The 25515-nt window shown below is 38.5% G+C and overlaps 1 protein-coding gene across 8 annotated transcripts in view; it reads right to left on the reverse strand.

Annotated features, from left to right (window-relative positions):
- The window catches only part of myo18ab (myosin XVIIIA b), a 98860-nt gene that overhangs the window by 33647 nt on the left and 39698 nt on the right, over positions 1–25515 (reverse strand). For 3 of the 8 annotated variants that reach the window (XM_052575467.1, XM_052575463.1, XM_052575466.1), the window contains exons 3-21: positions 22701–22788; positions 22146–22252; positions 20209–20385; positions 18619–18829; positions 17774–17916; positions 17340–17440; positions 17127–17190; positions 16907–17051; positions 14572–14586; positions 12726–12899; positions 12546–12636; positions 12180–12372; positions 11470–11556; positions 9247–9388; positions 8978–9137; positions 8655–8841; positions 7942–8179; positions 7330–7439; positions 6069–6134 (exon numbers count right to left, since the gene is read on the reverse strand). In XM_052575467.1, the coding sequence (XP_052431427.1) occupies positions 6069–6134; positions 7330–7439; positions 7942–8179; positions 8655–8841; positions 8978–9137; positions 9247–9388; positions 11470–11556; positions 12180–12372; positions 12546–12636; positions 12726–12899; positions 14572–14586; positions 16907–17051; positions 17127–17190; positions 17340–17440; positions 17774–17916; positions 18619–18829; positions 20209–20385; positions 22146–22252; positions 22701–22788 (2499 nt within the window). Of the gene's footprint in view, positions 1–6068; positions 6135–7329; positions 7440–7941; positions 8180–8654; positions 8842–8977; positions 9138–9246; positions 9389–11469; positions 11557–12179; positions 12373–12545; positions 12637–12725; positions 12900–14571; positions 14587–16906; positions 17052–17126; positions 17191–17339; positions 17441–17773; positions 17917–18618; positions 18830–20208; positions 20386–22145; positions 22253–22700; positions 22789–23631; positions 23698–24468; positions 24592–25515 lie in introns of all 8 variants that reach the window. The other 5 variants (XM_052575461.1, XM_052575460.1, XM_052575462.1 and 2 more) reach the window with 5 other exon arrangements.

The raw sequence follows: 25515 nt of genomic DNA on the forward strand, positions 1-25515 counted from the left end.
AGCATATAACAATGACCTTTACCATCACAGGAAATTAATATATAAAATTAAAATTAAAATTGATATAATTTATAATATATTGCAAAATCTTAAAACAGAAAGTTATTTTAAATGGTAACAATAGTTCACAATATTAAACTTTTATTATTATAAAATGTCATAGTCCCATATTTTCCTTTCCTGCAAATAAGTTCTGCAGTCACCCTGTCTGAAAGCGTGGGATTTCCTCTGAACCTCTGCCCATGCTCTGTTTACTCGTAATTTTCCGCTCTGTGGTGGGGGTGTCAAACCGAGTTGGATTAACACTTCGGAATCCAACTCCATTAGGCCGTTTAATCAGAGAAATTTGAGAGAAGTGGACCTTGCACTTTTTCCAGACATGCATTCATCAAACTCTGTAGACATGGTCTAATTGCATTAGCATTCTATTAGTTTTAAAGATGGATTAATCTAGATGAACAGAATCCTAATTAAAAGCCGAACAGAATCAGGGGTGTACCTGAGAGCCTGAGCTGGAAAGAAGTACTGCTTTGGGAAATTGGAATTTTTTTTTTTATATAGAGGAAGAAACAGAGAGAGAGAAGGGAGGATGAGAGTCCACTGCTGCAATTACTACTCATCTGAGGGAATGGCAACAAATGCCTCTTGACTGAGCCTTTTTCTGAAGCAGCTCTGCAGTATAATCTTCCTTTTTACATCAAAGGCAGCCAGAGCCTTTCAGTGATGTAGAGCCGGTTATTGTTATTACAGGAGGCAATCTCTCAGAGCTCCAAGCATCAGATCATAGGGGAGAATGGAGTATTATGAAATGATTCCATATTCATGTAATGTTTGACAGCTTTCGGACCCCACGGCATTCGACTGCCAACCCAATGGTACCACAAATAAAAATAAAGGACAATACGTTTACCTGAAACGCTCCCCGCAACCCTTTACAACCCAGTAAATTAGAACATCAGGGCTGAGCTACCTTCTGTGCAGCCAATACACACACACACACACACACACTTATCTGCTTTCAGGCAGGTGTAATATCAGAGAGGGACCTCTCTACCTCAGGAGAGTAGCAAGGGAAAATTGAGTTTCATTTCTCAATGTCAGTGAAGATGTGCTGCAAAAAAGGCCTGATATCACCCAAACGAGAACTTCATTCATGGTCCTCTCGAGTCAAATGTAAGATTAGGAGGAGATGCTAAAATACTCGAAATTACATTGCCCACGACATCAGGGAGTATGTGTGAAACACTATCTTACCGAATTACCTCATCCTAAGAGACTCTGTTGGAAGCGTTCACTTGAAGAACATGATGTAGTGTTCAGAAATGTCTCTGTTGCGTGCGGCTGCTTGTTAGCCAAGTCTCCCCATGACATTCACCCAGCAGGCTTGTGATTCGCCAGGCTTTTCCTCACAAAAGCACCGAAGGTCAGTGTGGTGGAAAGGTCCCTTCACACAGGTCAAATGGCTGCGTTTTCCATGGAGACCAAGAGAGTGACATTCCTCACGAAGAGACGGGGAAACGAATGGCGATGGAGGAGTGCAAAGAGAAGAGCTTGTGTGTAAGTCAGTGGGGGAGTCTATGACTTAGACGGATGGCAACTGTACAATGACTGTTTTCAATAAGCAGTGGAGGGATTTCATGACTGCTTGGGATCCTGTTCACAAAAAATGTCTTAATGTTACTTAAGTCGATTTAACTTTGTGACATCTGTACACAAGAAAATAGGGGCCAGATTTACTAAACATGGCAAATTAGTGATAGAGCGCAATTCAATAAAAGCGCTGATGGAAAATTCTGGGTGTGATTTACGGACAATACACACATTAAAGAACACATTGTAATGCTGCAAATTACTGCTTGCTTAAGACATGCTTTGTTTGGTCGTTAAATAACGGCGCAAATACCAGTGATATGAGGAGTTCAAACATCAGTAATTAATTTTAATGCTCTCCTCCCATCATTTTTGAGTCTGAAAGGGAAACTCCTAAAAATGCATATTCAATAAGGTCAGGTGCAAAAATAACCATGCCCATGCCTTTTCAGCGCTAATTCTTCACTGCGCGCCTTTAGTAAATCCTGACAGTACTATTTTAACGCCAAAAGACGGTTTGCACTTTACTTTAAATTAAGCAAAATGCATTTAAAAAAACATAAGTAAAAATACATAAATAGATAGATAAAAATAAGTAGAGCTGAAACAACGAATCGATTTAATCGATTAAAATCGATTATTAAAATAGTTGTCAACTAATTTAGTAATCGATTCGTCGTTAAATAAATTTTATTTGCCATAAGCGGCTCATTTCGTGCATATTTCAAATCTGTGGTGACCAAAGTGTGGCAGTAATGAGCCACCGGAGGTTTTACTCAGCCAGTACAGCAGGTGAAGTAGCGAATAGCCAATAGCTGGCCTCGTTTTATGTCACGTGCTTCCCGAACAGCGTCTCTGCAGCATTCAGCGGGAAGTGGGAGTACTTTACTTTGAGCCTTCAAAATGAAGAGTAACCTGTAAACTCTGCACTACTGAACTGTTTAAGGGGCCGTTCACATATCGTGTCTTTTGCGTGCTCAAGTTCGTTATTTCCTATGTAGGCGCGCAGTATGCACTCTCATAATGGAAGCGACGCGGTCGCGACACGCACGCGGTGCGATGCGCCCGTTTTTCCAGGCGCGTCCACACCGCATCCATTTATCCTTTGCTGAAATTTCCGGGTCTTCATGGAGAGGGCACGTCATGGAGAGAGCACGTCATAGTTACTTAGCAAAGGCAGACGCCTCAGGAGCGCTTCTGCCCGAGCGCTTTGGAAAGAAGGAGAAAGCGGCGCGCCTAGCGTTTTCCACGCGTTTTTAGGTGCGATATGTGAACGGCCCCTAAGAATTTTATTTGTGCAGATTCTCCAGTACAAGGTTGTTTGCAAATGTTTAGTCGTAAAAGCTGATAACATTGCTTTTTAACAGTTAACATTTAAAGCTTTACAAACATGTTATGTGATCAGTTTGTCGTTTACCAGTTCATAATTCAGACTTGCAGCCTAATTATGACTGAATGAGAGAGGTAAATGTTTGAGTATATTTAAAATGCACTTCTTTTCTAAGTATTCACTGCTCTTTTTCACACAGAAGGTTTTTTGTGTGTCCCAATTTTTTTTTTCTGGACAACCTTCTGATGGATTTTACTTTAAATTGTGAGTTCCATTCAGGTTTCATGCCATTGGCACTTTTTTTCCGAAGGATTGTTTACAATTTCACAGCATAAGCTATAAAGCTTTTTCCCAGTAAATAATAAAATACAATGCACTGCAATTTTATTCTGTTTTATCCTTATACTTCGTGAGAATATGTTCTCAAAGATTCCTGAAGCTTTGTTTGGGATGTTAAACTACTTTAGGAGCTCTAAGGACTGCCATGGTGAAAACAATATTTGAAATCTCCTTGTGAATTTTGCTAGAGTATGGGTCAGTGCTTTGATTGCAGAAGAGTTCTACAAAGGATTACTAACATAATAAAACAACTCCAGGTATATTTTTGATGAGGATATGACAATGCAAAATGGTTAAAATCTCTTAAAAATCTATGCTGAATGATAAAGACCCTTTATTAATAATTTACTTGGGGAAAAAATGGAAAAAACTAAAATATAAGTACATAAACCGATTAATCGATTAATCGTAAAAATAATCGACAGATTAATCGATTATCAAAATAATCGTTAGTTGCAGCCCTAAAAATAAGATAAAATAAAATAGTAGCCCTATTATTTTAAACAATACAACACAAAATAATATTAAAATGTAATTAAATATCCACTTTTTATACAATCACCATCAGTGGTGTGAAGCAGAATTCTAAAATGACTGCCACCCGCAAACTAATCATTTGTGTATTTCCTGGACACGTTTTTATCTATTCCCTTTTGTGTAATCAGCTATTTATCAGAGTGTCATTATTCTGGCTCTCTCTCCAGGCTTCTGTTCTTTGTCTGGAAGCACAATATCTTGCTGGGCTGATTGGTGTTTGTAGTGAGTTATCGTTGTGTGCCAAGCCAGAGTAAACCAAACAAAGCAAGCCAATGCCAGAATCAATCTATGGTCTATAGAAGATGCACAAAAGGAATTCAACTTTAATCATTCAAATTTAGGGGAGACCCAGTGTGCAATAGCACAACCTTCCAGCCTGGCTCATGTGTTCTCAGAAAACCTCTGAATAATTGTCTTTCTCGCTCCAACACGCCGGCCAATGAGGCCTGCCAACGATGCCAGCTATGTCCCATCTGCAGCTTAGCATTCTGGGTAAAGCGTCGGCCCAGAGCAGAGAGTGCTTCACGGCGGGAGAGGAGGAGTCGAGTCATTTTGGCCGAAGCCCACACTGCCGAATTTTCCATCCAGATGTGAGCACAGCGGCAGAGCGGATTAAAGTCTGTCTGTGTCTAAGAGGTGTAGAAGAAGCGAATGTTTCGGCAATCTAAATGGAAATCATGCCATCTGTTTGGAACTGATCCTTGTGACTCAGGCCGAATCTGTATGCCACAAACTGACTCAATCCACTGATCCATAACAAAGAGAGACTGAACACGTGAAGTCTTTCTGTTTTTAGATGAATTTAGAGCTTCATGATTATGATAAAAAATAATGGTGTCATTATATAGCTCAAGTCAATTCAGTGTTGATTCAGGCTGTGCAATAAATTATATTTTAATCATGATCACAATTTCTGCTTCTCTCAATTTAATAAGCACAATTGTCAGCAATATTTTCCCGCTGGTTATTTATGTTATTTATCCTGGAATGCTTTCATTTTAATTTGTCATTTGTGTTATCTTGCATTGGTAAGAAGCATTCACAAGCTTTCATGGTTGCGGTTGCCAGATGTCAATAGTTTAAATTTAAACAGATGCAACAGGAGTAAACCGACATGATACGTGTATTGATACTTTTCCATAATTTCAATCTTGACTGTTTTTCTTTCTTTTCTTTTTTTGTTGAAACATGCAAGACACTTAAATTACATAAAAACTCTGCTGGCTAGAGTGAATAGTTTACAAACCAGATTCCAAAAAAGTTGGGATAAGACTGAGACAAGTTGCTCAAGTTTAGGAATAGGAATGTTGTCCCATTCTTGTCTAATACAGGCTTCTAGTTGCTCGACTGTCTTAGGTCTTCTTTGTCGCATCTTCCTCTTTATGTTGCACCAAATGTTTTCTGTGGGTGAAAGATCTGGACTGCAGGCTGGTCATTTCAGTACCCGAATCCTTCTATGCAGCCATGATGTTGTAACTGATGCAGTATGAGGTCTGGCATTGTCATGCTGGAAAATGCAAGGTCTTCTCTGAAAGAGACGACATCTGGATGGGAGCATATGTTGTTCTAGAACTTGAATATACCTTTCAGCATTGATGGTGCCTTTTCAGATGTGTAAGTTGCCCATGGATCATGGGCATTTAGTATGGTTTTCCAGCCTTGACCCTTACGCACAGAGATTTTTCCAGATTCTCTGAATCTTTTGATGATATTATGCACTGTAGATGATGATGATTTCAAACTTTTTCTCTGAGAAACTCCTTTCTGATATTGCTCCACAATTTTTCGCAGCAGCATTGGGGGAATTAGTGATCCTCTGCCCATCTTGACTTCTGAGAGACACTGCCGCTCTGAAAGGCTCCTTTTATACCCAATCACATTGCAAATTGACCTAATAAGTTGCAAATTGGTCCTCAAGCTGTTCCTTATATGTACATTTAACTTTTCCGGCCTCTTATTAATACTTGTCCCAACTTTTTTGGAATATATAACTCTCATGAAATACAAAATGAGCCAATATTGGGCATGACATTTCAAAATGTCTCACTTTCAACATTTGATATGTTATCTATATTCTATTGTGAATAAAATTTACGTTTATGAGATTTGTAAATTATTCCATTCCTCTTTTACTCACAATTTGTGCAGCGTCCCAACTTGTTTTGAATCGGGTTTGTAAGTATTGCAGGTTATGAGCCACTTTTAGGTATAAAATCATCAGCTACACTATCGTTTTTAATGTTTAGTACATTGATTGTGAGGAATGACTTACCCTGCTCAAGCCCATGTGGTAACTGCTTTTTTCCAGCTCAAGAGACTCCAGCAGCTCTTCGACAGCCTGAAACACACACATATATATGAAACAGTGAGACAGACATAAATATCTAGTATGACATCCACCTCAGCAGGGCACCAAGTGGACAGAGTGCTGACTGGGGTGCTCTTTCTGTCCAAAAGTTAAGCCACCTTGGGGAAACCAGGTCACAAACAACTGTCTTAATGTCTGACCCCTCTCTTCCACTCACCCATGAGTGCTTTCTTCCTGACAAGATGTCAGGCAAATAACAACATGGCAGGGGATTAAAAAAATCTCAGTGGACTGATGACTAATGGCTAGAGTTTGAGCTAAAACCACAGGGAGGTATTGAGTGCTCTCTGCAGGGCCACAGGGGCCAACTGGTGAACAGGTTCAGTGGTGAGAGACAAGCAAAAAGCTACGACTAAGACTGAGCAGCAGCAGATAGATCACAGGTCTAATGGGGAATCTGCTGAGAATTCATTAGCAAAAAGAGACCTCTGAAAAACATAGCAAAATGCAACATGAAAACAAAGATCATTCTCCTGAAATACTGAAATTTGAGCCTATAACATGTTCTAATACTGACCTGTTACCTGTGTGCTATAAAATAGATAATATACATACAGTACCAGTCATTGATATTGGAACTGGGACCAAAAATTGCAATCAAAACTATATATTTTATATGATTTTATTAGTATGTATTATTATAGAGAAGAGAAGAGAAGAGAAGAGAAGAGAAGAGAAGAGAAGAGAAAAAGAAAAAGGAAAAAAAGAGATCCATTTATATTTGTAAAAAAGCCAATTAAGCATTTAAGCATATGCCTTTGGATCTAGGTCATCAGAAACCTATGTTCAATTAAATATGTCCAAATGTATAAATATATACACACACACACACATATACATCCTTTGTATACACAAAGTTCATATTAAGACATTGCAGATCTTTGTAGACTCAATAACAAATGCAGGGTCAGTGATAGGACAGGATGCCACTGATAGAGTCGTCACTCTGGTCCCTGATTAAAGCCTTTATTGCCCTGTCACCAGAGCAGAGCTGAGATTAAGGGGGAAAAGATGTGTACTACAGCCCCATTAATCAACAACACAGCTCTCTGCCCTGAGCACTGTCATAATCAATTACATGGAAGAGCAGCTCGTGGAGGAGGAGCCAAACGCCACTTAGAGAAACAACAGACTCACACACACACACACATAAAAAGACACTCACCCTTTTCTCATCGGTTACGATGTAGTTCCGCCCATGTTTTTTTGTCAGGTGGGGGGTCAGCACATCAAAGCGGCGACGGAACTCCGAAAAGACCAAATGATCGGGATAACCTTGAGGAGGGGAGAGCAGAATGACAGGAGCGTTACAGGAGAAGGGTATGTGTGATTACAGAAAGCTACAAGGTCTGTGGAGGTTCAGCATAGAGCAATGATGAGGGCATTGGTCAGTCGCTTATCTTGAGAATGTTCTGCTTACTCAGGGCTTTAGGCTGAAATGTGCCAAAAGATTTTCCAGTGACATTTTGCTGATTTCACTGCAATGTCTTCAAAAAGACTACTCAACAAAATAAGCCCATGAACGTCTCCAAAAATAAAATAAAAAGACATCTAGAATACTACATAGCATCTGGCCACATAAGACCTACAAAGGTCAACAACCCTGCGAGAAAAACGTGATATTCGGAAAAGTCAAACCTGCATGGAAAATTTGAACTTTGAAATCTCTTCATACATTTTTCCACATTCTCTTCAAAATAAAGGTCACAGATCGATAACCAGGGTCATTCACGGTCTTTATCTTAGGTTTTAAATGTCTTGCTTTTTAAACTCCAACCTTGGCGGTAGATACGCAGGGCGTCAAGCAGTTTGGAGCCGCGGAGCTGTGCCCGGAGCAAGCACACATCCAGCTGCATGAGGCCATTGTCACAGCTTTCTCCATGTGTCTCTATCTCCCCAGAGCGAGATGAGGGTCTTCCCAGCACCTTCAAATCCCCAGCCGAAGTCTCTGCTTTAGGCAGCAAACAGTGCACGAAGTGCACCCTGGATCGTCGCACTGTGTCTATCAGCGCATCCTATGGAAAAACATACAACATAGTCACAATAAGTTTCAAGACACTTTAATTACATCAGCCGCTTAGTTTTTTTTCTGTGGTACCTTTAAATTGATAGTGCCAGAACTCTACTTTGACAGCTCTTTCTAAAGTACAAATATTTATTTTACAGGTTTATTTTTTCACATGGCTTCATTTTTAATTATTTACTTTTAATACGGTAAATATTATGTGATATAATGGCCCAAGCAGTCATAAGGAGGTTGAAAATTTGCCCACTCAGCTAGATCAGGTAATATATAATTTTAACAATGCCTCGGGAACAATAAGAACACAGTAAAACAGTGATGGAAGACAACTTTAAGGTCTCTCTGTAGCCCTGCATTTTCTGTTCTAGTCAAGGAGGTCCATAATAAAGTTCCATTCTGTTGCTCTCTGTCTAACTGTTTTGAATGCATTAGTGTATGGATGTAGTTTTCACATTTGAAGTGCTTACCACTTGCAGTTTAATCTGGATGCAGAGGGACTTCTTCTTAACAGCGGCCACACCAGTGGTGAAGGTCTTTCTCATGCTTGTGGCCCTGCGCAGGGCCAACTGTGATCCGCCCTCAAGCCCAGCAATAGAGCCTGACAAAACTGTGGCACCCCCTGAACGCCCCATAAACAAGCCGCTGATATTCTTCCTGCAGAGAGAAGGACCAGAGTACACACAAAATAAGCTGGCTCATTTAACACCTCCACAAAGCAAAAGCAATAAGCAAAAATGTTGCCATTATACATAATGAAACACACACACATTCTCTAAATGTTTGTACTTACTTCTGAGAGTCCTGCAGTAAAATGGCTGCATTCTGAGAGGCAGGATTCTGTTTGGCATGGCTCAACCAGCCGCTAGCATCATACTCCACCCAGTCAGTTCCATGGCTGTGACCCAACAGGAAGTGATGCGCCTTCTCACTCTTCAGCAGCAGGGCGGGGCCTGAGGGACACATTGAGCGCATGAGGTTGCATGACTTTTTCATACATAATCATCTATGTGTTATAGTATGTGCGTGAGTGGGCATGAGGGAGGTGTATCGTGTTCTGACCTTTGCCCTCTCCATCCACAGGGCTGTAATAACTGAAGAGTCTCTCCAGTAGAGTTTCCTCCGAGCCCCCGGGCTGCAGAGCTTCTTCCTCCATCAGCCACAGCAGGCCCCTCGCCTCATCTGTCCTGGCCAAGGTCCGTACCTGAATCATACGGACATGCAAGAACACTTTGTTAGACTGAACCGTAGACAGGGGTCAGTAATATAAACTAGGGTGCTGGGGACACAACCGATTCAAATCCCGGACGAGCCCCCAATTTAAGTGACAACCCCACTTTTGAGCTAGAGTGTAAATACTTTTTAATGTTTAACCCTGTAAAGCCTGATATATAAATGAACAGTCGGAAATGGGACCCATTATAAAAGGACATCTAAACCTTCTGAAAGCACTACCAGCTCATCACTCTCCGCAGTTTCTTTTCTGAATCATCAGTCATCGTGAATCATCAGTGTGAATAACAAGACCTTAGACCCAAAAGTATATGCTGTACTGTGGCTATAACAACTCAATCTCTCTCAAGAACTTTGTTTACTCGCAATTCAAGCCGCTTTCATTCATCAATACTGTGCATTGTTTAATTTACTTTTCATTTTATATCTCGATAATGACCTCAAACAAAACATTAGTCATTACATGAAAGCAATTACTATCCTTTATAGAATAAGAGAGAGGAGGAGAAAACGAGGAGAAAAAAGATGAGCTATTAGTCTTGGGCTCCTCATTAAAGGCCTGTATTAAGTAAGAGCTCCAGGGCAGTCAGGCAGGCATTTTTAAACCTTACGCTCTGGCTGTCTACTTAAGCAATTAATACCAGTAATGGCTTCTCCCTTGTTCTGCATTGCCGCACTGACACTTTGCAGGCTGCTGAATAACTGCGGATGAGACTGGTGCGGAAAAGAACTTACAGCAATTACGTTGGCTTATGAATATGCTCAGAATATGTCCTTAAATATTACTTTTCACACTGATGAGGCTGTCGTCACTATGCCTCTGGACTATTTCCATCAGGCACAGATTGGCTAATTAACTCGTCAGGGTTGTTTTAACGAGTGCTTTCAATTACTTAATTTTTAAAAGTGCTCATTTGACAATTTATGAATTTCTTTCAAAACTTCAGCAAATTGAAAAGCAGAGAAAAGCTTAAATGATTAAATGACTACACGGGCATTTGTGTTTGCATTTCTACTTCAAGTCGCAAAACCGTAATTGGTGATCATGACCACTGGTGGCATTCAAAACACTTCATAGTGATGCTCAAAGCAGCTTGTTAGAAATAAAATCACACTCCTCGTCTTTGCAATCAGCTCTTATCACTGACCCATTGTAATCTAAAATCCTTTTTTAAGCCAAGGATGCCTGTTGAAATCTATTAATTCAATCATAAAGATGGTTACCTGAGATACTAATGGAGATGGGTTGCTGCAATATCTAAAAAATGACTAAATAAAATCCTATCCTGTAGTGTGTGAATGTTATATTGCTGAGAAACATAACATGTTTCAAGATGACAATAAAAAAAAAAATTATTTTAAGTAAAACATAAAATAAAAACGATATACTGTAAGTAATAATAAATACATATTTATACACACACACACACAATGAAATGCTGTCAGAGCAATCTAAGGTACAAATAATATCTGAGCAAAACATCTGCATACAGCCACACACGTCTCTGATTCCAATATGCTTCAGATTTAACAAGGACTACTAAGCATGATCCTGACACATTTTGTGAGAGAGACCGTGTCATCAAAAGTGCTTTCATTAACAATGTTGAACGTTGTGCCTTAGGAAGAGAGACGGCGCTTCCCACTCAAATGCCCCCACACACACACACACACACACACACACACACACACACACACACACAGAGAGAGAAAAAGAACAGCCTCTCTAGTCTCATTAACCTCCCAGAAAGCCACGTTTCTGACAAACTGCTCCTACAACAACTGGCTAGATACGACAATATAATAACTTACCACAACAGATAACTTTGAGGTTGAGTCCGCACTCAAACAACAAACTAAAGGACACAAAAGTCATCGACTAGGACTTTCAAGCAGTCAAACTGAATTTTCCCCAACGTTGTGAGAGACAAGGAAAAACTCAGAACTGAAAAGCACACATTTTCCAGATAAGGCCCCTTTGGGGACAAGCTGGGATGCACTACAGAAACCTGAGGAGGAAAGAAAAGATGAGGAGAGAAAAGAGTTGCTTACCAATGCTTGAGTGGAGGCTTGGTCTATAGCTGATACAGACAGTGAGGTACTGGACTCTATGTCATCTAATGCAAGCTCTATGTTTTCCTAAACAGGGATAGAGGGAGTATTAGTCAGCTATGATTTCAAACTGATTTTTGGGTTAAAGGTTTCTATTTTTGTATGTGTCTAAAACTATAATTTCTCTTGTTCTGTGATTTTACAGCCTCGTGGCCAAACAAAAAAACAAGTAAGGGATTAAAATCAGAATCTATTAGAACTCAAGCATGAAAATAGAGAAAAAAATATAGGGCAGGGACTTTTTTCTATTCATCGGTTGTTAATTGGATTTTTGGAAAGATTGAGTTATGACATTATAATTAAATGAAAGAAAAAAATTTATGCGAATACGAAACCTATACGAATAAACTTTTTGCAATGAGCTCAATAACATGCATTTAAAAAACAGATCTATTTTTAGAAATGAATTTTCATTTCTTACAGGAACATTATCTGTATGACTGATGTCTGCGTGGCTCACGTACTTAGCCTGATTATTGATTTTGTTAATAAGGAAAGCAAGCACATTTGATTATAACAGCTTAGACAAACATGTTAACTCTGCATAATTAAATTTGAGATTGTAATAAAATCAACATCGATTTAACTCCGCTAGGCAGTACAAAAATAAAAAAGGAATAATTTGATAGTAACGGGGTAGACTGCTGCACCTCCTTGTAGCGCTCTAGCTCCTGTACAAAAGTGCGTTCGTGGAAAAGCGTTTGGAGACGTTCTTGGGTGTAGTTGTGGCACAGCTCCTCAAAGGTGGCTCCACGGTCTCGCTTGGTCAGCTTTGGGTTCTGGAATCCCGGTGTGTCCACAATAAGCAGAGAGCACAGGGAATGTTGACTCGACTTCAGCGCTCTAAACAACACAAACATACAATAGATATATATTTAATGTATGTTAGATTCATCAAACAATACAGGCTTTGTTCTTGTTCACAAGTGGAAATGGAAAGTCTGGTGGTTAATTTAAAAACCTACATAAATAAAAAGTAAAGAACTGTCCTGACCATAAGAGGTAACGAACATTACCGGTTAACAAGCGAGATGACCAGAGTAAAGAGTTCAGAGTAAAGCCCAGCAGCCATGGCCTCCAGACACTCCAGAGCTGTGATCTTTGGAGCTGTGAGGCAAAATATACATTTTAATACCACCAAATAAAGCAAACACAACTCCATTGTGTCAGAGGTTTTGTATTATGCAGGATCTTACCCGAGTTGTCTCCTGTCCCAACATCATCTGGTCCCTGGCGGAACGAGGTGGATCTCTGTAAGGTTCCTTTGGGCTGGTGTTTGAAGATAGAAGACGAGAGCTCTTCTAGGGTACAACCCAAGAGGTAAGCTGCCTTCTGTGCCCACTCGTGGCGTGCAAATTGCTTCCGGCCCGCTGTGAGATGCACAGGGACAGCATAAATACCATGTTGAATGAAGCAACACTAATGACTGTGGGGCTCTTACGGTATCTGAGAGAAGTCTTACGCAATTCCGCTGATTACATCATTTACATACTGCCATGCTAGCTTTAGAATACAGATTTGTGGTAAAGATCTAAAAGTTTTGATGAAGAAGAGCAGTGGTTTTCACCTGGTTGATCACAAATTAGGCTGCAGGTTAGTTCTGGTCATGGAGGATAAAATGCAACTAACTAGGAGTATGCTTATTTAGAATATCAGTTTTGAAGGGCGGAGAAACTCTTTCCTTATATTTCGTTATTCAAATTTGTCATCCAGTCAGTCACTGGTATTTTGATGCAAACCCATCTGTTACTTGGTAAAGACCTGCCAAATTAAGCAGATGCCATGGACAGGCTGTGTGACATGTCCTCATCCTCCAAAAATCATAAAGATAATATGAAAGGTAAAAGAAATCCCACAAGAGATTGGATGGGTTCAATTGAAACAAAGACGAGTTTCATGATTACTGGTTACTGGAAAAATTACAAAACATCAGTGAAAAATATTAATTCTGGGCAATGATTAATCGCAATTAATTGCATATAAAATAAATGTTTTTGTTTATATAAAATATATGTGTGTACAGTATATATTTATTATTCTATATATAAATACACACGCATGAATGTATACATTTAAGTATGTTTTGTTTATATATTAAATATATTTATATATAATATAAATTATATGAATAGAAATATTCACATATAAATAATATTATCACGATTAATCTACTAATTATTAAATGCCCAGCACTAGTAAATATATGTCATGTTATTAATTTTGTATAAGGCTATGCATATAAATCTCATGATTATTAAACATAGATATCAAATACAAATCGAATTATATTTGGCTGAATATATATATACCGTATATTTTTTATTTATTTATTTTTTTTTTGTACAAGCTATTTTGGTACCATGTTGATATTCAATGTAAATTTGGACAACCGCTCTAGAGAACCACTGACTACATACAACTCTCACTTTCAGAACTGATGATTTCTGTGAGTTGTAATGTTTAGACATCACAGAAAATGTGTCAGCTTTTTAAAATCTTTTGAAGGCTTTCAACTGTTTCCAGCGGATATTGCTCCGACTGACCTCAGAGCAAATCACAGTCCTACACAAGAAGAGTGACACACAAGCTGCAGTGAGGTTGCCGCAACCAGAAGAGGTCGCAGAGAGAGACGAGAAACAACGCAGGCCTCTGGTGGAATAGATGAATGCCAAAAATAAACAAGAACTGAGAGTGAACAGGCTTTTTGTTTGTGTTTGCGTCTTTACAACAGAAAAGCACTGCAGAAATGAAAAGTCTACAACATGGAGAAACATCAGAGAACGTGAGCCTTCTAAGAAAACAAAGTTACGATGCTCCCCTCCCTCACCCACACATATTCCCACCAAAGTTTTATCTAAGCTTCAAGACTAAGACATGGTTATAAACCTCTGAAAGAAAAGAAGCCCAGCAGAGAAATGAAAGACGACGACAATAAGAATGCAAATGGAAATGTCTGGCAACTACGATAACACCCATACACACACACATACACAAATGAGGTGTTTGCATGTTGTGCTGATATACAATATTCATGCTCTTTACCTTCATCAGCCTCTGCTTTGTAACAGCAGCATGCAACATGCAAGTAGAGAAGAAGAGGTTAGAACATGACAGACATTTTTCAATACAAACAAGGAACCACAAATGCAATCGTTAGCACACAAACTCTTGCATATACACACATTATTGGCTCTTCCATGCATTTTCAATAGGCATTTCCATTGCATATTAGTTGTCAATTAGTAAATGACCAATATGTGCTTTTCCAATGGCTGGCCAATGAATTGATATAATAGCATATATCAGGACTAGTAAAAGACTTAATGGTAACACTTTACAATAAGGTTCATTAGATAACATTAGATAATGACTTAAGTTAACATTAACTAAGTATGAACAGCAGTTTTACAGCATTTACTAATCTTTAAAGTTAATTCCAACATTTACTAATACATTAATAAATTCAAAAAAAATTCCTTTTAACGTTAGTTAATGCACTGTAAATTAACATGAACTAACAGCGAACAACAGTATTTTCATTAACAAAAATTAATAAATACTGTAATAAAGTATTGTTCAATGTTTGTACAAGTTAGTTAATACATGAACTAACATTAACTAATGGAATCATACTGTAAAGTGTTACCGACTTAATAGTGACAGTTTTTTCATTTTGTATATTTTTAATTGTAGAAATTTTTCTCCAAATATATTTTAAAAAGTTATAATAATATTAATAATAGTTCATAATTATATTTAAAAAAATTAAGTCTATGTTCTTGAAATAACATGTACAGGTTACATTGTAATTTTTTATTTTATTTTTTAAATGTGTAGAATAATAATGTTGCTTTAGGTTTTGTTTTTTTTAATAAATGGTTTAATACCATTTATGTTGCATAATTGCTTTTGTTTATTGGGTTTATTTAAGTAGCTTTGGGCAGTTAAATGAATACATGTAAATGATGCAAGTCTGTAATAAAGTATGTTGTATTTTTTGGTTATGTACTGTACACTAACATTCATTTGGGGGAAGGGAAGGTTTCTCAGTTTTTATCATTGAAAGTGGTTTTAATTATTGTTTTATTGTATGTATCAAATCTAAAAACAATTTCTTATGCTTACCAAGGCTGCATTTATTTGATCAAAATGGAAATCATTATAAATGTCTTTACAGTCACTTTAATCCATCCTTGCTAAATACAAATATTTTACAAATTCTTATTGTTCCCAAAGCTGATACCTAGTATATATCAAGCCTAGTGTTCTAGAAACAATTTATCACTTTTTACAGGTCCTTGCCTGTACTAAGAAGAACAACAGACTTGACCAAGACCAAACGTAATAAGGCAGAACAACACTGACCCCTGCTGTACGCACAGTCATGTACGACTGAGTGACAGGAGACAAAGACATCTTTATAAACACTGAATATACTGTCCTGAAAGGAAAACGTGCTGCTAAAAAAGCTTTACAAGTTATGATGTTTGATTTTATATTATGGTAGTCTTTAGTTCCAACTCAGAACACTAGCAGTATCAGTACCTCCTGTCAGAAATAAGGTGTTCCCACATTTGTCTGCAAGAGACACGGGAGGAATGCAGGTACAGAAAAGAGTACCAGACTAGAACGAACGGATCCACTGCAGATACTGAGCAAATCAGTGACTACAGTGACCATACACATTACATACACATTAAAACAGACCAATGGCCATGTATTCAAATCCAAGTCAAACCTTTCCAACACCTTTTATTACTGGATAATTTGTAAATAATAATTTTATAGAAATGTAACTCGCTATATAGCAATTTTCTATGATGTTATAAGATACATCAGACACCCATTAGAATATTCCCAGCTATTTCTGAGTTTCCCACGACTGTGGACCCTAGAGACAGCATGTAGACAGTTCAGTTTGGAGTCTGGTGATTAAAAGTTTCATTAATACATCCTCCTCTGACTGCATGAGGGGGAAGTGATATCACAGACTGTGAATACGGAGCCATCCATCCTCATTAGAGCTAAAGAAACCCACATATCTTTAAACTCCTCAAAATCAAACTGTTTTCCTGAGCTGCTTGTCGCTCCTCTGTTTGAGCTCAGTAAGCAGACAGCAAGTCTGCCTTAATTAATAAAGTCTGTTTCTGTGCTTGTTAGGCGTTTTGAGCATTTTATCTCATTAAGGCTTTTTTTGAAGCTTTCCAGTTCTGATGGGTAAAGAGAAAGTTGTCGAATTCTTTTGGGTCGCTAAATTAGCACAGAGACAGCAATGTGGGGATTAAAGGGGAAGACTCGGAATCAAAGCAAGCTATTACATTTTCTAAATACGTTTTGCTCAGAGTTTATGCTGGGGTTATTGGTGACATCGCATTACCTTTCGTGGCCCCCGCAGCTCCAAGGTGGTATATGGCTCCAAGGATGAGCCACAGAGCTTTCTGTTCATCAGAAGAGATGCCCAACACCTTCATAGCTGCCTGCAGTTTAGTGAACTGCTGTGATGCCTTTTGCTTGTCCTCAGACTGCGTATACACACAAAACAAAAAATATTAGATGGGAATTTTAGTAAAATAAAATAAAATAAAATAAAAACTAACCTTAGTTTGAGGCACAATTCCAAAAGCACTGTTCTCTGCAAAGTGGTTAAAATGCAACTCCGTTCTGCAGGAAAATTGAAATACGATCAAGTTATTAAATTATACAGCTGTTTTACAGATTTCTTCAATCGTGCACTCATTCTGGGAGCAGAAAAGTTGGGATCAAACTAAATTACTGAAAAATGCACATGCATACAATTATTGTGAGATTACCTGAGTGTGTTGTCTGCTCCAGCCATCATGTAATAAAAAACATTAAAAGTGGACTCAGTCTCTGGTCTTTTTACCACTCTCAGCTTCTCCAGCAGCATGGTCTACATATAAAAGAAAGAGAACGATAAGTCTTAGTGAAATTATCAAGATATTACAAATGAACAGAACTATTACAAAGGAATTCTAAAAGGGTAATTTTTTAAGTATTGTACCATCAATTGATGAAATTATTAAAACTCTTAAAACTATTATTAAGATAACATTTACATGATGCAGTATTATTATTTTCTGAATTAAACAATTTTATTAAAAGGGCATTAAAAGGTAAAAGGGTGCGTGATAGCTGAAGCATTGCCATTTAACTACAAGTCTTAAAATTAGTACAATTTGCACTTTATATAGCTTCGATATAACCCAGTATTAAATGGACAAACCTGAACGGAGGCTGAGGCCACCTGACCAGCCTGGTCAAAATCCAGTGAGACGATTTGGGAGAAGCGGCTTGCGTTATTGTTCATGGAGGTGGCACTGTTTCCAAAGGCCTCTAAGATTGTGTAGACCGCTTGCCATTTCTCAGCTGGAGGAGACACACATTCATATTTAACTCAAGGACTCACTCTTTAACACTGACTGCACTAGAAGACAGGATCCTGCATACAGAGTCGAGCATTCGGAGATAACATCAAGGCATTAATGGTATAGTTGATGAGCACTGTAGTCTTCATTAGGTCATTATTGACCAAGCAGGGGTTGAGCAGGCCTTGATGACAGCTAATTATCAGAGTGCTTTAGTGGGCATCATTAGCACAGCCCTCATCTGTCACCCTCTTCACAGCGCTTACACTCTCACCACGCTACACAAACCCATTTCCAGTGACCGCATGACACCCTTCCATTCACCCTTTACCACAAGCTGTTCAAGCTTTTCAAGCACATGGTGAGATACTATGCAGCTAAAAATGGGAATGCGTAATGACCATATTATATTGGCTAATATTAGCTTGGTTACAAAAGAAAAAAAAAGTATCTGTTATTAAATTCTAATGTTTTTACACTGTGTTGCACTTTTACAAATGTACGAAAATTTCAGATTGGAGCTTAAATTAAATTAAAATACCATTTTAGGTTACCATTTTAGAATAATTTAAATAAAATCAAACACATTAATGTTATTAAAGTTTTCATGTACTGATTTATAATATTCTAAGCAATCAACATTTGCCAAAGAAATCTGGTGCAGCCCTAGAATTTAAAATGCTCTTGGCTCTTGTTTCTGTACCAGTAAAGATCTTTCCAGCGCTGCCAGCGATCGAAACCAGGTACTGGACTAAATGTTGGCAGTTTGTGGTCTTGCCACTGCCGCTCTTTCCCAGCAGCACGATGGACTGGTCCTGTCGTGTTGTCAAAAGGTTTCGGTAGGCGGATTGGGATACTGCATATATATGAGGGGCTGTGTCTTCTCGTCGACAGCCTTTGAACATGTGCATCACCTGAAATGACAGAGAAAAAAGTAGTCTTCTAAAACACTGACAAATAGGGCTTGATAATAATAACAAAGTACAGCATTTTCTTTACTCAAAAAGAAAAAGTGTGCTTAGTTACAGGGAATACAGCATCATCTTTTCTAGATTTGGGCCAAATGTAGTCTACTTAACAAATGAAAAAATCCATCAACACTTTAAAGACATTAAAATTATTTTGTAAGATATTTAAAACGGTTTTCTTCATTGTATATATATAAAAAAACACTACTTGTATAAGATTGCGTTTTTAGAATAAAAAAAAAAAAGCAAGTCGAGTAGGCTCACGTCGCATTTTATTATTACATCATCGTTAACATCGGCTATATCAGCACAGTGAGGCGGGGGCCAAGCTGAACGCAACAAATTCTACAACGGAGCATTTCACTTGCTGGATGCGTCAGCTCACATTAAATGGAACGATAAAATAACATTATTAACTGGTAAATGGCCATTTAAAATTTCCGATTCTGTTCAGAACAATAAATTTGATTTAGTTTCTGTTACTAGTTTTGTTCCTGTTAAAATTTAGTTCATACCTTGAACCTGTTCACAGCCCTGCTGACAAAAACATTCATTTTCTTTCTTTTCATCACCTGAAACTTCTAACACATTCATTTTCTTTATGCATCTTGCCCAAGAAAAACAAAAGCCTGTGGGCAAGCTTAATGAAGATCATTGTTTGGAAAAACTAAATACACATACTAATGATCTAATAATCTCAATGTATTACAGAATGTTTATTTTCTGTACAACAGAAAAGTCAATAATGGAAACCTTAAAGCCTCAAATGTAAAACCCATGAACATTAATTTTCCAATGAAAGGAAAATCAATAGCTGTTAATTTGAAAAGAAAGTAAGCGTAAACCATCTTTCCAGCACAAGTCCAACAGCATTTTCACATATATCATAGTTTCAGCTTTAGAATGCAGAAAACGTTTATCACGGCACATAATCAGCTTGATCCATAATGCAAAATCACATAATAAAGACCAGTGACCGAAATTAATTCTCTTCTGGATTGTAATTACATTTTATGGGTAGTAATTTATCTTGCATAAAAACCAATAAAGCTCATTAGCGACTTTTAGTTGCCCATTTCCTATTGCGTTTAACTGACGAAGGGAGAGTTGTAGAAAATATTGTACCCATAATGCATTGCTGCCACAGGGAACAACTCTGTCTATAAATTGCACACAGTCAGAGTAGAATATGCATTTCATAACTTAGATCATTATGTGAGTATTTGAGTATTTGTCTCCTACTGTTTAGTGAATATTGTGTATTTGGATACTACATGGTAAAGAAAGAAGCATATTTGGATGTAAAAGAAAACAAGGGCCCTCACCTTCTCTGAGTACATGGAGGGGGCGCTAGTAGGGTTGATGATCACCATGTTGGGCCCTGCGTATGTGTGGATGAGATTTCCTCCATAGCGCTGGCGCAAGGAGTGCATGACACTGGACTCATTCAGGTAGAGCAGAGCTGCCAAGTCCTCACAGCGGTCAAATGACGGCGGGTTCGCCTGGATTGAAGGATTCAAAATGTTAAAGAAATGCAAGAAATCTGACTAGTGATTAATGGAAAGAGTTTTAAAAAATAGAGTACGAGGTTTAAATTGATGCGATTTAGCCATAATAGCCTCAAGACTTCATGCCAAGTCTTTAAAGCAATTTAAAACTTGTCAAGCTCAACTCTGGATCCAGCTTAGCAATTCCCTCACTGAACAGATGGTTCAAAAACTTGATTTGAGGTCAGCCTTGACATTATAGAAATCATCAGCTCAGAGCTGTCCTTCACCGGGAGGTACGGCTGTGCCAGGCAGGAAGTGAGTTGATAATATTGCCTAGCATATGCCTCATCAAGGCCTAATAGTGAAAACTCCAAAAAAATTAGAATTCTCATTGAGACGATTTTATTAGACTTCTCAGTGCGTTTATATAAGTCAATCTGTCTGTTTAAAAAATTAGGCCATACCCCACCTCTTTCTCTGTGACCCATATCCTGGCATAATTTTCTCTCACCCTGTGCACGTTACCCAGGGCCCACCTGTGCATGTCTAACCCTCACATGGCTCTGGATTCAGGCCAGATAGTAGAAGAGTTCTGCAAATAACCCTGTACATGAGCCCTGCAGAGCTGAAGACTCATTAAAACACACACAGCTACTCTGCTGTTGATTCCACAGCACCACAGTGAAGGGTATCTTTGTTTTTTTGTTGTGATTGTGCAATGTGAACCGAAGGTGATGAAATGAGATGAGATGGGATTGTGTGCTGCATTATTTTCTATTTTATTTTCCTGGCTACACTCAAAAACCAGCACAGCATGGTTAGTGTAAACCTCATCATGAACAAAATGACTCTTATTAAGGAAGTTTCTTCTAGTGTATCACACAAAAGCACTCACAAGTGTGTCAAGTATAAATCAGCCTGACAAATAATTTGCTAAATCTCTACAGTTAGAATCTCTAATGCACTGAATCAAGTAATTTTCAACTCTAAATGAAGCAAGAACTGTTTGTATAGGGAAGTTCACCCAAAAATGAAAATTCTCTCATAAATTACTCACTCTCATGTCTTCAGAGCACAAATTAAGACATTTTGGATGAAATCCAAAAGCTTTCTGACCCTGCATAGACAGCAACGAAACTGAATTGTCTAAGGCCCAGAAAGGTAGTAAAGACATTGTTAACATCAGTGGTTCAACCTTAATTTTATGAAGCTACATGAATATATTTTGTACACAAAGAAAACAAAAATTATGGCTTTATTTAACCATTTCTTCTCTTCCGTGTCAGTTGAAATTACAATTAAACCACTGATGTTACATGGACTATTTTAACAATGTCCTTACTAACTTTGTGAGCCTTGAACATCTCAGTTAAATTGCTGTCTATGCAGGGTCAGAAAGCTCTCGGATTTCATCCAACATATCTTAATTTGTGTTTTGAATATGAATGAAGGTGTTACGGATTTGGAATGACATGAGGGTAAAATATAGACACATACAAACAAAAAAAATTGCAGGCACAAGCTTTAGGAGGACTAAATGAATAGAGAAGTCCTGCATGTCACCAGAGGATTCAGTTGTGACAATTATTCATTTTATTAATTAATTATTCAACATTCTGAGGTCAAAAACTCTCTTAAAATTAAACGTAGATGGATCGTTCAAAACATTATCTGTAACATGCATGCAGAAAACAGAATTTTTCATTTTGACTATGAATTAATTATCTTATTTGTGCATACTAAAACACACATCATCAGCCAGGACAACTGACCTTCTCGATGTCATCCTCGTCCACGTCCAGTACTGTCCCATCATGCTCCAGTTTGATTTTCACTTTCCCCTCTGGTAGACTGCCAGTCTCTGTCTTCACCACAGTGGCTGTAAAGAACACCAAAGAGCACTGGGATAAAACATTTTTATTTCTGACTGCGCACACAAGATCAAAAACAAAATTAAAAGAGACTTCTAAAATTCTAGTGCTATTAAAGCGCACCTTATTGTAATAGTAATGAAACTCATATTAAATAATAAATAGCATAAAATCAAAATCAAACCCATTTCCTTTCTTAAAAAAAATGTCCCTTGTGTTGTGTGAAACATCAGTGCACACTATTCTAAGGAGGAACATTTTCCCATAATCTTTCATCAAAATACAATAATGTTCTCCGCCTCCAAAATGACTTTCTCTTCCACTCTAGCTCAATATTCTATTTTCACATAGGAAGATTTCAAATTATAGAAGTTAAAGGAGTAGAAAATGCCATTTCCTGTTGTCTTCAATTTAAAATAATACTCTGAGTTCATTTTGCATGGCTTTCATACTAACCCAGAGAGAATCCATCCTTGTGGACCAGCCACACCTTCTCTGAACCATACCATGCTTGCTCTGCAGCGATCTGCTCCTCTGTTTTCACCTGTGAAGGAGAGAAACAACAGTCAAACTCATTATTTATGGCTTTACACAGACCTTTTGAACAGGAACATCACTGATATGCTTTAAATCCACTCCATGCATTAATTTGTCCACACTTATCAGAGGAAGACGGTTATCATTTAATGACACAAAATTAGTCTTTGTTCCCTGATCGGAGACCTCTGCTGACAGAATAACAATTAGAGTACAAAGAGGTCCCAGATCAGTCCAAAAAAAACATAGTATCCCAATGTCTGCAATGGGAAATGAGCTTAAAATTCTTTGGGCTATCATGCAAGATGGGAAGAGTTTAAAGGCAGGTGTAAATGAAGCCAACTCGGGCGTCAAATGATGGACGGGGTCAGATTACAAGCCTGATGTTCTGGTTGTCTGGGCATGTCTGATTCCACTGCACTCATGCTTGAACATGAACTCTGTGAACTGCTGTGAAGGGCTGACAGTGAGAGATAGTATATCAGTGATCCATTGATAGTGTTCCAGTTCACAAGCTTCTCCCCTCTGGTGTTTGGTTAGTAAACAATGTTATAATTATAGATAAACCGGTACACTCTACAAGTACAGTGGCATAGGTGAAGGAAAGGTAGAAAACACTACAGCACTGTTAATAACAATCCAATGCTAATTAAATGTTAGATGAGTCCAGATTGTCCGTTTTGCTCTCTCTGAGTGTCTCTCTCAATCATGGCTCTACGACTGGGGTGTTCTCAATGAAATGTGATGGGCGTGAGCACAACACTCCACAACACAAAGGCAAGTTTGACACGACAGGTCAAGGGTGGGATAATGCAGGTGAACTACAGTGCACACAAAGCAGAAAGCAGACCTTAGGATGGGCGGCAGCGGCATGGTCTGCCTTTAGGATTGCCACGGGATCCTCCTCCACCTGTTCCTGTGAGACGGCAGGTCGGCATGAGGGGGCAAGAGCAGCGTTAGACATCATAACACGTTATAACGTGCATCTCTCAAACACAGTCATTCATCAGTTTAATAGCCTGCCTCAGCTCCACACACAGAGCATCTAAAGCATCCTGTGAATAAAAAGGGTTATTGATCATGTAATATATATGAGCGTAAGGCACTATGGTCAGCCTACGGAAAATAAACATTTAGCATTACAAATTCTACATGGGGTGTATGAGACTATATTCCATTAAAGATATAAACATCGCTGCACACAACACGATTTGTTTTAACAATTGCATGGTTAACACAGAAAGGTGATACAAGGATATATAAAAGACAGTATGTTGGTGATATGAGGTAATGCATAAATGAGGTAATATTCAGAGCCTGGGGCATGAGGAAACAACAGGGATATTCATAAATCAAAGTCTTCACCAGTTAGAGCGCATATCCACTGCTACTCACCTATAAGTTGATAAGTGGGGCAGCAGAAGCAAATGTTTCATGCAGTTACATCTAACCCTGAGTCGCCATGCATTGCATTAACACTGGTTTAAAACAATCACTCATACACAATAAACAAGCAGGCAATCCTTCTATCAAAGATACTGTAAGATATACAAGTAAATCAAGTTCAGTTAGCGAATCCAACAACATATTTATCTTATCTATTTTAGGTTGATAACATGAGCACAAAAACATAAATAGCCTTGTATGTGGGTGGGGGTGGGTTAGAAAGGTGGAACAGAGAGCTTACACTCCAACAGGCCACGCGAGCGCACACTCCGACCAAGACATGGAGGGGCGCAGTGGGGGAAGAGCCGTCCCCAGAGGGGCCCTGTACCTGAGATGATGCAGAGGCACTGGCCACAGGTTCCAGCTAGACCAGCCAGCCAATCAATCACAGCCACAGAGACAGCGATGGATGAGAGAGAGAGGTAAAGATGAGACATGTATTCACAGATGAAAAGACAGCAGGCAGATGGAGGTGAGATGGGCATGCCTGAACCAATGAAAAACTGTTTGCGAGATAATAAAGTTGTACTGCAGCACATAGCAAAAGCTGAAAGTACATGAGATGGTGATATAGGAAGGACAAAAATGGACTATAAAAACATGGGGTTTAAGAGACTTATCAAAAAAGCTACAATGACAAATAAGCTCAGTACCCTGTTGAAAAAAACTGCATATGCTGGTTAAAGGGTTACTCCACCCCAAAATGAAAATTTTGTCATTAAATCACTTCCCCCATGCTGTTCCAAACCCATAAAAGCTCAGTTCGTCTTCAGAACGCAATTTAAGATATTCTGGATGAAAACCTGGAGGCTTAAGTCTGTCCCATAGACTGCCTAGTAAATAACAGTGTCAAGGTCCATAAAAGGTATGAAAAGTCGTCGTTAGAATACTCCATCTGCCATCAGATGTGCAATCTGGGCTATTTGAAATGACGGGTAAACTTTTTGTAAGCGAAGAAAACAAAAATAACGACTTTATTCAATAATTCCTTTTGTCAACGATCTCCTCGGAGTCACTCCATATCACCGTGCTGTGTATGCCCTTCTCTGTCCTCCATGCCACAAGGATGCGCTATTTTATTTCAAATCAATGCTAAATACACATAGAAACAGTGCATCATTATGGCGCGGAGGACACAGTAGAGCATAAGCAGCACGGTAATATGGAGTGACACAGAGGAGACGGTTGACAAAGGAATTATTGGATAAAGTCGTTATTTACTAGGCAGCCTATGGGACAGTCTCAAGCCTCCAGGTTTTCATCCAAAATATCTTAAATTGTGTTCTGA

The sequence above is a fragment of the Carassius gibelio genome, chromosome B15, assembly GCF_023724105.1.
Source record: "Carassius gibelio isolate Cgi1373 ecotype wild population from Czech Republic chromosome B15, carGib1.2-hapl.c, whole genome shotgun sequence".
Classification (NCBI taxonomy): domain Eukaryota; kingdom Metazoa; phylum Chordata; class Actinopteri; order Cypriniformes; family Cyprinidae; genus Carassius; species Carassius gibelio.